A 13,736-nucleotide genomic window follows, 5' to 3' on the forward strand; every position below is an offset into this window, starting at 1 on the left:
CCCAACTTTCTCCAGCAGGGGGCGCCAAAGTGACCCAGTCCTACCACAGTGGCAATTCCAGAGGGTCAATTTACCATGAAGCACACACACCCTGAGGAGCCACTGAGGGCAAAGCACTAACTAATCCACTCTGGGGATTACATCTGAGCTCTGCCCTAGGAAAAGTCCATCTTAGAGAAAAAGAGAGGACTGGGTCTGCACAGAATAAAATCTGAGCACACTCAAGCTGTATGCTGCTGGAGGGGAGGGAGGAGAGGTGGTCACTCAAAACAAGAATTCTGAAGAATTACAGGGATCGGAAGAATGAGTGGGGCAGTAGTGAGCAGGAGGACACTCCAGACACGAGAAAAGAACACAGGAGGGCAAAGACAGAGTGGCCACACCAACACCAAAGGCATAAGAAGGAATAAGGCAAGTCAGGCATGGTGGTGCACGCCTTCAATCCCAGCAATTGGGAGGCAGAGGCAGGCAAATATCTGTGAGTTCAAGGCCAGCCTGGTCTACAGAAGTCTGGGGTGTGGCTATTCTGGGGTGTACTCTGCAGATGACTGACAGCCATTTGACTCCAAGGAAGGAGGGGAAAGAGACAATTCAGTTCCTATGGTAAAATAGTAACCGCAACACAATAGCACGTCCAAGTGCTCAGCAAGCACTCGGTGCCACGGCAGTTGTGGCACCTCACACAGTGGCCACCAAGATCATCCCGTTTCCCAGGTGAAGCTCAGGAGTTGAGACACATGCTCAAGGTCGTATGTGTGTAAATGGTACCACTAAGAAAAGATGGGAACCTGGTCAGTCTCACTGGATCCAAAGATTCGTTTTGTTTTGTTTTTCAAGACAGGGTTACCCTGTGTAGCTTTGGAGCCTGAACTGGAACTCACTCTGTAGACCAGGCTGGCTTTGAACTCACAGAGATCCACCTGCCTCTGCCTCCCGAGTGCTGGGATTAAAGGTGTGTACCACCACTGCCTAGCTCCAAAGGCCCCCTTCTAAGCCTTGTAACCACAGGTTAAAACAGACAGAAAACCAGTGGTATAGAGCTAGGGCCAGCAGAAGGAGATCAATGAAAGAACGGGCCGAGGCACTGTGTGGCAGAGGCTGGGAAGAAAAGGGTTCGGCAGAGCCAATATCGTCAAGCTGTTGCCACACTGAGGGAAGGAGGGGCACGGTACTTATTCATCAAATCTAACAAGTGCCAGATACTGTGTTCAGCATTAGGGAGCCAGAAGGGCAGCCTGGCCATGATTCGCACTGTGACAAGCACTTCGCAAGACTGTCTGTGAAGGATGGAGACCGTGTTCCAAGACCAAGCCTGAGGCAACAGATGGTGGCCAGCTATGGGACAGGGTCCAGTCTTGGAGACCATAGATGTTGGATCACGGTATCAGGCTTGGTAATAAGTCCCAGAAGAGACCAAGCAAAAGAGGCAAGTGTCCAACCTCACAGGATAGACACCACCAAGAGTGAGGCTAATGTAAATGACAATGCTGGACCATTGAGACACATTCATTTGGGCAGTAGTTGCGATGCATGTCCCGGTGGAGCATGCATGCTGACCACAGGCGGCTGTACATGAATGCAAGCAAGGGGACTCTGCTAAATCTTTGCCTTCTTAAATATAAACTATGGCACCCAAAACTGTGTGTACTTGAAAGTGTTATTTTTAGAAATGAAGTCTTTTTTTTTTTTTTTTTAAGACTTAAAGTGTAAAGAATGAATTAGGAAGGGGTGAGTCAGAGGCCGGGAGGAGAAGTGGAGGCTAAAGGTGATATAGCCCAAGAATTAAGGGGCTGACCTATAGCAATCCTGCTGACAAAATAGTAGGGTGTCGGGGGAAGCAGAAAGGACCCATTGGGGAGTGGGTGTGATCCCAGACAGCAAAGTGGGCAGCCAGCTTGAACCAAAGGAAATAGGTGTCTTAGCCAGGAAGACTCGGGGACTGTGAGGTGACATGGAGTGGCAATTACAGACAGCAAGGAAAGCCAGGAATGGTGGCACATGTCTATAATCCCAGTACCCCTTAGGTTGAGGAAGAAGAATGCTGGGAATTTGAGGCCAACCTGAGCAGGGAAGAAGTAGCCAGCAGGCAGCTGAATACATTGCCCAGACTAAGAAACACAGAGCTCATGCCCCTGCCATTTCACAAGAGATTTAAGAAGAACCAGTGTCCTTCGTTTGCCCCCCAAGACACATCTTACCTCCCCAAGTCAGCTGCGAGGGACTCCCATACTCCCCCAAGTTCTGATCTTCTTCATCACAACTAAAAGGGCTTCCAGCCCCTCAAGCCCTTCTTACTTCCCTCTATGGCTCCCCCGCAGTTTTAAGTCACCACTGGCCTGTGACAAATCTTAGAAATATGTGTGCTGGGGCTGAGGGATGGGGGCACAGTTAAACCAAAGTGACAGGCCATTGTTCCCCAAAGCAAATACATGTAGGGGGGAAGCTAAGAAAAGTTCTGGCAGAGGCCGGCACATAAACACATTCCACTGAGTTGCAAGACTTTTTATGCAACATTGACTGCGCTGGTCAATAATTTAAGGGGAGGGGAAAATACACCAGTTGGCATAGCAACCGTCACATTGCATTACTCGGGCTACCATTTCCATACAGATGTTGCCCTTAAAGGACAAACGCTTCCCCAGATGCTCGTGAACTTGGGCGCCTTTCGTCACGGGAAAGAAACATCTGGCTTGCAGTTACGTTCACAGCAGGCCCCTTGTGTTCCTCCTCCTTTTCCTGCCTCCAGCTGTTTTGTCTTCATGGGTCTAGATTTGAACTCAAGGAAGATGAGGAGGAGGGAGGGAGGGAGGTCATGCCTGGATCCCGAAGTACAGTTGAACTAAGAGATACCAGGGCAAGAAAAAAAAAAAAAGTCCAGTCTATCTAAGAAAGGAACCTTAAAATTGCCTAGGTGCACCAAGCAAGGCAAACGCACCAAGTTTCCCAGAGTGGCAGAAAGAAAAGAGATGCAGACAGACCCTGCAGCGTCACGGACAGAAACCTTCCATATGCCCAGAAACAAACCTGTCCCTGCCCTTCAGGACAAAGACCCCTGTCTGGCCACTAAATACTTTCCTTGGCCTCCATGGTTTCCAGACACCATGAGTGCCTTGGTATGAAGGACACGCCCTCCTAGGATGTCCTTTCTCTTTGTGTAAATCCATCTCACAGTCAGTACCATAAATTAACAGGGAACAGACAGAAGCCCAAACCATGGCCAACAGGTGCTCCCAAAGCACACTGCTGTCACTGGGAGCAATCCCCATTCTACTTCCTTCACACGCCAATGAAAACAGGGCTCTGGAGTTTGCATGAGTCTGCGGCCATAGGACATCTTAGCTGCCCAAAGAAGGGGGTACCTAAGAGACAGCTGAGTTTCCAGCCATAACCCACCTTTTTCTACCCCCTTCAGTGATCCATACTATCTAAGTGGGGCTCCCCTATTGCTCAAGATGAGACAATCTGGCATACCCCAGGATGGTGTCTGTCTTTGTATGATACAAAATTCATGCACCAGCTTAAACAGACAACTGCTGGGTCTCCTGGGTCCCAGATGCCAACAGGGTGTCTGCTAACCCAGGGGACCCTGAGGGAGCTAATCCCACTCTGCATCTCTGCTTTGGAGTTTGGAGAGGAGGCAGAGTTAAAGCCAGAAAAATTGTACATTTTTCCCTCCACTGACTCTGCTGTGAGGGAGAAGTCTCCTGGAGGTGCCTCCCATGCGTTTCCTGGAGGCATAGAAACCATCTCTCTGGAGGACTGCTTGAAGCAGTTCGTTTCATCCCTCCTACCTCCCTTCAAGAAATTCACCGTGCTACCCACCTTGTGCCCAGACTCCGTCCCTAAACCATCCTCAAAGTCTAGAGAGCCTGCTCGGGGGTAAGGGGTACCTCAGGAAGGGCATTCTGTTGCTCGAGGGTTAAGGGGTACATCAGGAAGGGTATTCTGTTCTGAGAAATGCCTCCAAGCCCCTCAGGAGTGCAGCTCCCATCTGATCCTCCACTTCTGCAAGCTAACCACCTGCCCCAAAGGCAACGCAGAGGTCTGCTCCGAGTGCCGCAATATTCCTTGGACAAGACAGCCCCTCGGAGGGCTGACTACACAGAGGTTCTGTTTTCGTCTGAATGTTTGCCTTGGCACCCACTGTCACTGCAGGCTATAATGGACATGTTTTTCCAGGAAAAAAAAATCATCATTTTTCAATCCCCTGCTTGTTTTTCTCGGGGTGCACGTGATGTGCAATCACCCAACTCTGTAAATAAATTAGCAGCCATCTGAAGAGTGAACGTTACGCTTGGTCACAAAATGTCCTGGGAGCCAAGGGGAAAGGCAGACGTTCTCATGAGGGAAGTCAATGTGTGGCCACAGCTGTTTACACTACCAACTCCATCTCCCGTCTCCGGAAGTGTCTGGCTTGGCTTTTTCTGAGCCTGGGCCACCACTGTGTGTCAAAGCTCTCTGGGCAGAAGGCTCAGGAACACATGTCAGGCATCCTCTAGGGACAACACACACCCTTCCAAGCCAGACCTGAGGGGCCCTTCCTGCTTTCACAGTGCTTATGATCTATCCAAGAATACAGCCCCAAGGAATGACCAGGGCCATGGGCAGTGACATACACATATACATTTCAAACTGGTGTGCTCACCCCTGAAGTGGGACACGTACAGCGGAAGTACCACTCAGGGCGTCCAGATCTAGCTTCCCCTGCCCACGGTATACCTAACTCTTCACTACCATCGCTGTCCCGCAGACCATGCAGGAAAAGACTCCAGCTGGTCCCACTGGGCACCGTTTCTCCTAAATAACAAAACTTCGTCAGCATCAGCGCATGACCAGGCCCAAGCCTCCTTCAACCTCATCTTCCCTCTGCCCCTTAATGCTCCCTTTCCCACTGCTTCCCCTAAAGGTGCCAGACGGATCCACTGCCCTCCCAACGTGGCTACTGGCAGCCTCCAGGGATGAACATTCTGGTCCCTAATCAAAGCCAGCTTTCCTTCCAACCACTCAAAGGCAGTCTGCCGGGCACTGTAGCAGAGCCTGGGCTTCTGCCTCCAGCCCTAGTCTGGAGCCCAGGCACCTTTTGAACTCTGTGGTTCCCCTCCCCCTCCCACCCATCATGGCCTCCAGGAAAACAATAGCCAATAACATAACAGGATAGCTACAAAAAGAAACCTGGACTCCTTCAAAAAGCAAGGGGCGTAGAGGACTGGTGAGATTCACAGCTAGATTTCCAGGCAGAGGGCTGCTTTGGAGTAAGCATGGGAGTGCCAGCTGCCAAAAACCCAAGTCCCAGAGCCCTGTAGATCACAGAGTGACCTGTGTGGGCATGAGGAGGAGTCGATGCCACCATTGAGCCTGGCACCAGGAGACAGAGACGGAAGGCCAAGGAAGTGGCCGTGGCCATCTTCTCAGGGTTCACACTCCTCGTCTTGGCCCAACTTCCACCTTCCTGCCAAGAACCACTCGTGGCTCTCCCTTTACCGGAGCAGTGCCATCTCATTCCAGAAACTTCTGTAGCACTCTGGTATTGTGACTCTGTCACACGACTCAGTTACAGAGTGTCATCCTTTACCAGTCGCTCGCTGACTTCTCATCACTTGGTTTTATTGAATGAATGAATGAATGAATGAATGAATGAATGAATGAGTAAATAGTATCACAAACATTGTCAGAAGAGAGCTAAAAAGAAAAAGACCTAATGAGGTCATCAGCAGCAAGTGTCTTGAAGAGGGCAACCGTGACGTGACCTAGCAGTTCCTAGAGAAGCCTGACATCTGAAAGTGTCCTCTGTCACAAAGATATGGCTGTGTAAAGCAGGGAAGGTGTATCCCATAAGGCAGGACCAATCGCCAGGCCCCCAAAGGCCCTGTATGACCCTGGTAGGAAGGGTCAGAACACTCCATAAGCTGGGTAAGTGCTCAAGTGCCCCTACGTGGAAAAGGGACAGAGACAGGACAATCCCCAGAAGCTCACGGGCCAGCTAGCCTGGCAGACACAGGCAAACAACAGACCCTGTCTCAGATAAGGTGGGCAATAAAGGCCCACACCCAAGGCTGTCCTCTGAACTCCACAAATGTGCTGTCTCTGTCTGTCTGTCTGTCTGTGAGAGAGAAAGACAGAGAGAGACAGAGACAGAAACAGAGAGAGGGGAGGAACATAGGGAGGACTCGAAGGAAGAAAAGAAAGAAGGGAGGGAGGGAGGGAAGGAGGAAGGGAGGGAGGGAGAAATAAAGGTAGGGAAGGAACAGAGGGAGGGAGGGAGGGAGGGACGGAGGGACGGAGGGAGGGAGAGGAAGGGAGAAAGGGAGGGAGGGAATGAGGAAAAGAGGGAAAGAGGGAGGGAGGGAGGAAGGAGACTGACAGGCTGCAGCTGTGGAGAACAGAATTCAAAAAACAAACGCCAAGCACCTGATGGCCACAGAGGGCCATCCTCACTGCAAAGGCAAATGGCTCTAGACTCACAGCTGCCAGAACCTACGACTGTTATCCTGGGATTGAAACACACAAAAAGTCGGGCAAGGACTAGAAAGAGTTGATGATGCGGAGGCTCTGAGAAGCCACGAGGCGTGTCTTTAGCAGATCACATGCAGTTCCTGCATGATCCACTTCACGGAAGAAACATCAGAGAAGCAACAGCCAGAGTGAGGAGCAAGAAGAAAAAGGCAACCCCAGACTTGAGAAGAACCCCGAAGAGGCCACACCCACTAGGCTGGATGGCCCAAGTGTGGAAAGCACCCGGTCAGAAAGGAGACACATGGGCATATCTGCATGTCATGTCCTAGTGGCCTGAACCACCCCAGGGTGCGGGGACCAGAGTTTTCCGGACGCACTGATTGACTTGTCTGTATACGCCTATCCTCTTAGCACCCTGGGTACCAACACAGCATCACTGCCGTACAGATCAAAATCTTACAAAGAGCATCTTACCCTAACTCAGAGCATCTGGCTAGAAACCTGCTCCTTCTTGTTTTAAAGTGGGATTAATAGTCAAGCAAGAAGGACACGTTCTCAGGAAGTGAAAATGAAATATTTATAATTGAATGTTGATATATTTGAAATAGAGAACAATTGATAAGTTCAGAACTGAAATAGAATTATTTCAAGCTGACCCATTTTCTCCTTCTAAAAGGCAGCCAGGGTGCCTAAAACCCACCTTGCAGAGCCCTGTGGATTTGAGCAAACCTTCAAAGGCCATCTTCTGGCTATTTATTCATCTGTGTATGTGTGCACACACAAAAGAAAGTGTGTATGAGTATGCGAGTCTGTGTGAATGTGTGTGATGTAAATGAATATATGTGTGTGGTGTGAGTGTGTGTGTGTGTGTGTGTGTGTGCATACAGACATCAGAAGAGGATACCAGCTCCCTCGGAACTGGAATTAAAAGAGTATGTGGGACACCTGGCTTGTTCTATATAGGATTCAAACTCTGGGAAACACTCTTAAGTGCTCACCCATCCCTCCAGCTCCCACCAAGAGTCTTGAATCCCCGCAGCCCTTATCTGCAGCCTGGTCTCCTCAGTCATTGCTCCACCCCTCCCTTTGTTCCCTAAACTCTCCATGGACAAACACCATTTACTTCAGACGTGGCCTGACTGGCAAAGGAGGCCAATAGAAACACCATCTTCTCCCTTCTGGCAGCACCAGATCACAGCTGGCATCTCTCCTCGCTGGAATGCCTATCTTTTTCACCCAAGATGGCCATGTGCCCATCCCCCAGCCTACCCCTGATCAACTGATGTTTTCAGATCAAGTGTATGACATTTCTCCACTAGGCACTTTGGGGTAACACAACCATACTGTTAGTGTATTTCAGAGTCAAACTAGGCTGCCAGTGGTATGGCAGGCAGAATCTGCTGGGGACATAACTCCCACTCATAGAGTTTGGCCAGAAGTGAAACACGGGAGCCTAGCCCTCTGAAGTCATGTGTTCCTCTCGCACAATAAAAAGGCTTGCCGTGGTGGACTATGGGTCTCCTGCTCTCTGCTGGAATGGTCCCAAAGCATCCTATCTGCTGCCACAAGTCAATCAGCTTCCACAAACACCCCAGGAAGTATAAGATCTTCTCCGTTTTGTAAATGCTGAACCTGATGCTCGGAGAAGCCAAACAGCCCAGCTGACACAGGCAGGCAGTTGACTGAACCAAGACTTCACATCACTTCACTAGATACCCAAGTCCATATTCGTCCCATTGCATACGCAGAACAAAGGAAGAACTAAGAAAAGCCAAGATCACCAGTGGTGACGATCGTGAACACTAGGGCGAGTGCTTTGGAATGAATAGAGAGATGGGGGGGGGTCGCTTTGCATTTGGCATAAGGACTCACTTTTTTTTTTAAGGACTCACTTTTTAATATTCGTAAACACTTGAGCTAATAATTTAAAATGAGGGAAATAAAATATGAAGAAGTAGATGAAGGCCCTTGGGAAGCTGAGACCACATAGAAAGCAGGGCTGCTGAGTTCATATGTCCAGTTCCCCTTAGGGAATATAAATCAGCCGCTGTGTAGAAAATCCGAATAAATACGAGCCGCAGAGCCAAGAGCACCTGCTTCTGAAGCCACCTCTGTGTGGAAGGCATTTGCAATTTCCTATAGGGCAAGTGGTGGAAGGCTCTGTCCCTCATGTTGGAGCAGGAAGCCATAAGTATCAACTGCTGGCCACTGGGGAACTTACCCTTCCTGGATGTTTTTCATTTGCTTACAGACTTATCGGAAGTCACTGTAATGGAGCGAACCAGCTTATCAATAATTAACTCACACACAGTTATCAATAATTAACTCATACACAGGGCCGATCAAACAGCTTCTGGTCCCTTTAGCTTCCATTTAAACACGCATCTGCCTTCATCAGAATGTAAAGATAATGGCTCTGTTGATATACTAGAAAAATAGGTCCAGAGTTGTCAATTAATGGATTTATTAATTTAAGTAGTTCCAGACCTCCTTAAAAACCAGGGGCAAGCAGGACCCAGTCTTGGGTCCTGCCATCGGTGCCTGTGAAGGGGGAAATGTGGGAGCCAGCCATGATAAGCTAAATATGAACAGATCACCCAAAGGAAGTTCTTTACTTCCAACCACTATCACCTGCCAGAGTAGGACTCAGCCACCGGAGAATCAGTAGTTTACCCTGAAGCAATGCCTGGCTGCAGGAAGGACCATAAACTAAGATTACCTGAGCACCACCCAAAAACAGACCAGCCAAACATTCCAACCGCTGTAGATAGGATCACCTGCCAGTATCCACTCACAAGGACACCCCTAGACAAATGTCAGCCAATCAGGGGTCCTGAACCTCAGAAACCCCTCACCCCCACCTTTACTACTATAAAAATCCAACTCTAACTGAGCTTGGGGCTCTCCGTTTATTCCAGTACGATGGACATGCGGAGAGACCGAGTTTGCAAACTTGCATAAAATAAAGGCTCTTTGCTTTTACTTACAGGGGAAAAAAGATAACGGCACAAGAGTCAGCAATGCCCTTCTCCGTAGACACAGTTTAGCAGAAGGGTAAATGACACACTGGGCATAGCTCTAAAGAATCCTTGTACTACAGAGTCTGCAAGTCTCAAGTTCCAAGACACACAGTCTGGGAAGAACTCAGGACACCGTCTAAAAACTGGATTAGAGTGCACAGGGCATCAAGGTCACGAGTGTTTCTCTGAAATCGTAAACAATCGTAGCTAGCAACGACGGAGCCCACAGCAGCAGGAAGTCACTCGGAGACTTTATTAAAAGCACTCTCGCACACGAGCTGGAGCCACAGTGAGATTTCTTAGCACTCATGAATATGTATTAGGGTGTACTCTTAACAACAGAAATTAAGTACCGTGCAAATGGAAAACAGATTTCTAAGAATCCATTATGTGTTTACATCCTGCAGACTGTCTTTTAAAGCCTGTAACCAGATTCTTGTTCAATGTCTAAATGGGTTGGAGGAGCTGCTGATATCTGGACATTTTCCTAAAATGAGTCTTTTAAGAGATTTTCATAATCTGTGCATCGAAGGACTCCTCTTCACCCCTGGTGGTGGGGTTGCAAACTCAAGGTAGTTTCAAACACCTGAGGTTCTCACAGACCCTCTCTTCAAGGCAGTCCAGGCTCAGCTGGATGGAGAGGAAGAGAGGAGGCACCCTCACTGCCGCCAGAGAGCTCTCACACAGCTTCTGCTGGCCGTGGGGCACTAAGAAAGCCCTGGCATCATACCCCCAATGCCCAGAGAATGAGCTGAGCACACTGGTGTTTCATATTTAGCAAGAAGAGAAGCATAAAGAGTCTTGCATATGGGCTGGAGAGATGGCTCAGAGGTTAAGAGCACTGGCTGCTCTTCCAGAGGTTCTGAGTTCAATTCCCAGCAACCACATGGTGGCCCACAACCATCTATAATGAGGTCTGGTGCCCTCTTCTGGCAGAACAGTGTATACATAATAAAGAAGAAAGAGCTGCTAAAAAATACCTAATACTTTAAAAGACAAAAAAGAGTCTTACATACTTTTAAACAGCTTGCCTCCAAAGATGTCACCCTGGATTTGGTGACAGCAGTTGAAGGGGTCCTCTGAGCACACACTCCAGGCAGACAGTCAGGTGATGAGCAAAACTGTTTATCCAGGGGAGGTGGAGAGCTGGGGCAGACCTCCTTTGCAAAGAGTAGTTGAAAGACTTAGAGTCTCAGAATGCCAACTTTTAGAAGGGTTAACTAATTTAAAAGTTTACTACCGTGTACTAGTATTGTTATTTCCTACTGGAAAGCAATACTTGGCATTGTAAGAAAGGGCAAAACAAATGAGAAAAATGTCATGTTGGATTGTTTACTGTGAGGTCAGAAGTAAGGGGCCTCCTACCAGCTTGTTGATGCTCTGGTTCAGGAAGACCAACCAGTTAGTCCTCCACACCGCAGGCTGCTCACTGCCAACACTCCCCAGCCTCTGTGTAAGATACAACCACTTGGGAGGCAGAGGCAAGCAGATCTCTGTGAGTTTGAGGCCAGCCTGGTCTACAGGGTGAGTTCCAGGACAGGTAGGACTGTTTCACAGAGAGACCCTGTCTCAAAGAACAACAGCAACAAAAAAGATGCAACTGACCATACCTGTGCCTCTCTCCAGAGGACTCGCTCCATGGAGATACCACAAAAGCCTGGCCCAGATAGTTTCTCTGTAGTTACAGGAAAGGATAAATGAACCACAGACCCTCTAACCATCAGCACCAGAACCAGAACCCCCATCTAGTTATCACTTTGCAGAAATCGATCCCTCCCATACTCTAGCTGGAGGCCTTTGGCGAGTCACTTGACCACTCTGAGACCCTCATTCACTGCATTTGGTAATGAGAACGACCCCTTCATTCCATAAGGTCATGGTGACACCCCAATAGTGTCCTACCTGGTGTCCACAGCTCTGTAGACTGCTGTTAATGGGATAACAAGAGTGAGCCACAAAAGCAGCTCTGAGTAGGGACTGTGATGGGAGACGTGCAGAATGACCCATGTCTCAAGAAGGACAAGAAGGTACCACTGGGTCCCTAAAAGTTTTAAGGCACGAAACAATCTCACACCAGTTAGGATTTAAAGGGGTATTTATTTTGGGGGGCAAAACTCACAAAACACCAACCGTCAGGAAAGGAGCCTAGTCGCTGGAGCAGGAGCAGGAGCCGGAACCAAGCACAGGAACCAAGAGTGCCAGCCGAGGCTTGCCACTCTTTTTTAAAGATAAATAGACCACGCCCCAGTGGGCTGGTATTTCAGCAGCTATTGGCTGAAGGAGCGGAAGGTCCTCCAGTAGCACAGTTGAAAACAAGCCAGTCTACCTTAATATTCTTCCAAATTCAACAAAGGACATTGACACCATTCCCTGGGTATGTGACCTCCATACATTGTATACCATGAAAATCAAGGTCCCTGGTTTTTAAAACCAAGGCTGTACGTGTGCCTTGGTCATGGTGCTTGCCTAGCATGTGTGAGGCCCTGGGTTCCATCCTCAGCACATCATGCACACACACACCAACACACACCTCACATCCACTAATAACTACCAGTCATAGGACTAGAGAGATGCTCAGTGGTTAAGAACACTGGCTGCTCTTCCAGAGGACCCAGGTTCAATTCCCAGTACGCACATGGTGGGTCACAACTGTAACTCCACTTCCAGGGGATCCAACATCTCACACAGACAGACATGCAGACAAAACACCAATGCACATTAAATAACTACCAACCTGTCTTTGTGTCCTGGGGACTAACCAAAGTCAGTAATTTATGTTGAGGTTCGTCACGGTACATAGCGCAAAATCGAAGAGATGAAGTTTCAAGTCTGACCTAAAGAAAAGAACAAATGAATTACTATTCTGCTCTCTCACAGAATTAAGGCACGGGAAATAACTGAGCAATTGCTTGGCATGGTGCTCACTGAAAGAACACTGTTGGCAGAGGCAAATTTAGGATGCAAGAAATCCAACAAGGGAAGCCTTAGCTGACCTAGGTGGAGCAATGGTCTTGCTTCTGTCTGCCACCAGCAAGCCTTCCCATACCAAGACATATGGGTTAAACAACTGTTCTTCGTGCTCTCTCCCTTCTCTGTGAGTAGTGCTCCTGAAGCCTTCTGCATCCTGGGCCTCCCTGCACCTCAACCTGCAAGGCTGACCGCCTCATCCCACCTCACACATGAAACTCTGCCGCCATCTTCTTCTGTTCTAGAGCCCTGGTAGCCGGCTCAGCAGAATGCGCCCAGGCTCTGCCTGCCTCCACAGCAGTTCCTGCTGTCTGCAACCCTGGCTCCAGCTCTGAAGGCAGCCATTAAAATGGGTAGTGTGTCTGAGCCCTCCAGGCTCAGCCCTGTCTTTTCGGCCCCTCGGTGGAGAAACTCATATCAAGTTTGCCGTTTTGCTAGTGAGTGAGAGGAACCAGACGGTCTCTGTCGGCCACATCTGAAGCCCTGGTCGCAATCATCCAACGCTCTGCTCCCAGCTTCTAACGCAGAAAGGTCAATACATTCCATTACCGGCACTGTTTTGAAAACTGAGACTATAGGAAAATGAGAAAAGAATGTGTGGCTGAGCTAGGCAGGCAGGTTCTTGTAAAAAGTTTACAGCAGGCCACCATCATTACAGAGAACTGTTTCCTGGCAAGTCCGGGGGCTGGCAAACGCTTTGGTAGCTCCCTGTTTGGGAGTGACTTTAGTGAAGGGTCCTCAAGGGGCTTGTCCACAGGGGTGGCTGTCATAAGGCCACTGAACACCAAGTTTGCCAAATGTCACAGCCATCTGGAAAGATGCTTACTGTAGACACAGTGTCTTCAAGAAGGACTCCCACCCACCCAGCTTTTTAAGAGTAGATCAAAATCGCAGCATTTAGAAAGATGAAGAAGCAGGAAGATTGCCAGTCTGGGAACACAGCAAGACCCTAAGACCCTGGCTCAAAAAAAAAAAAAAAAAGGCAGAAAATAAAAATCAAAAAGAAATACAGAAACACATCAACTTGTTTACAGCAGCTAACCACACACGGTTGTGCTTCCTCTGCCCTTTGCTGTGGCCCTTAAATATCACTTAATGGACGTACACTTCTTTGCACCAAAGAAATCAGTAAGCATTGTGTTTTAAATGTGACAGGGTAATGTCAAGACTAGAAAAAAAAAAACAGCTAATTATGCAAAGAAGAAAGTCAAGACATGATACCTCCCCAAACCACCTCCTCCTCTTTCCTTCTGGTCTAGAATCTTTGAATACACAAAGGCCTGATTAATCCTGTGG

At 48.7% G+C, this 13,736-nt stretch overlaps 1 protein-coding gene across 1 annotated transcript in view; it reads right to left on the minus strand.

Moving 5' to 3' along the window:
- Nucleotides 1-13,736, minus strand: part of LOC130865567 (protein FAM169B-like) — an 87,913-nt gene that overhangs the window by 51,612 nt on the left and 22,565 nt on the right. The window contains exon 3 of the mRNA XM_057756667.1: nt 12,208-12,307. Within this exon, the coding sequence (XP_057612650.1) occupies nt 12,208-12,307 (100 nt within the window). The remainder of the gene's footprint in view (nt 1-12,207; nt 12,308-13,736) is intronic.

Source organism: Chionomys nivalis, chromosome 23, assembly GCF_950005125.1.
Source record: "Chionomys nivalis chromosome 23, mChiNiv1.1, whole genome shotgun sequence".
In the NCBI taxonomy this organism is placed as follows: domain Eukaryota; kingdom Metazoa; phylum Chordata; class Mammalia; order Rodentia; family Cricetidae; genus Chionomys; species Chionomys nivalis.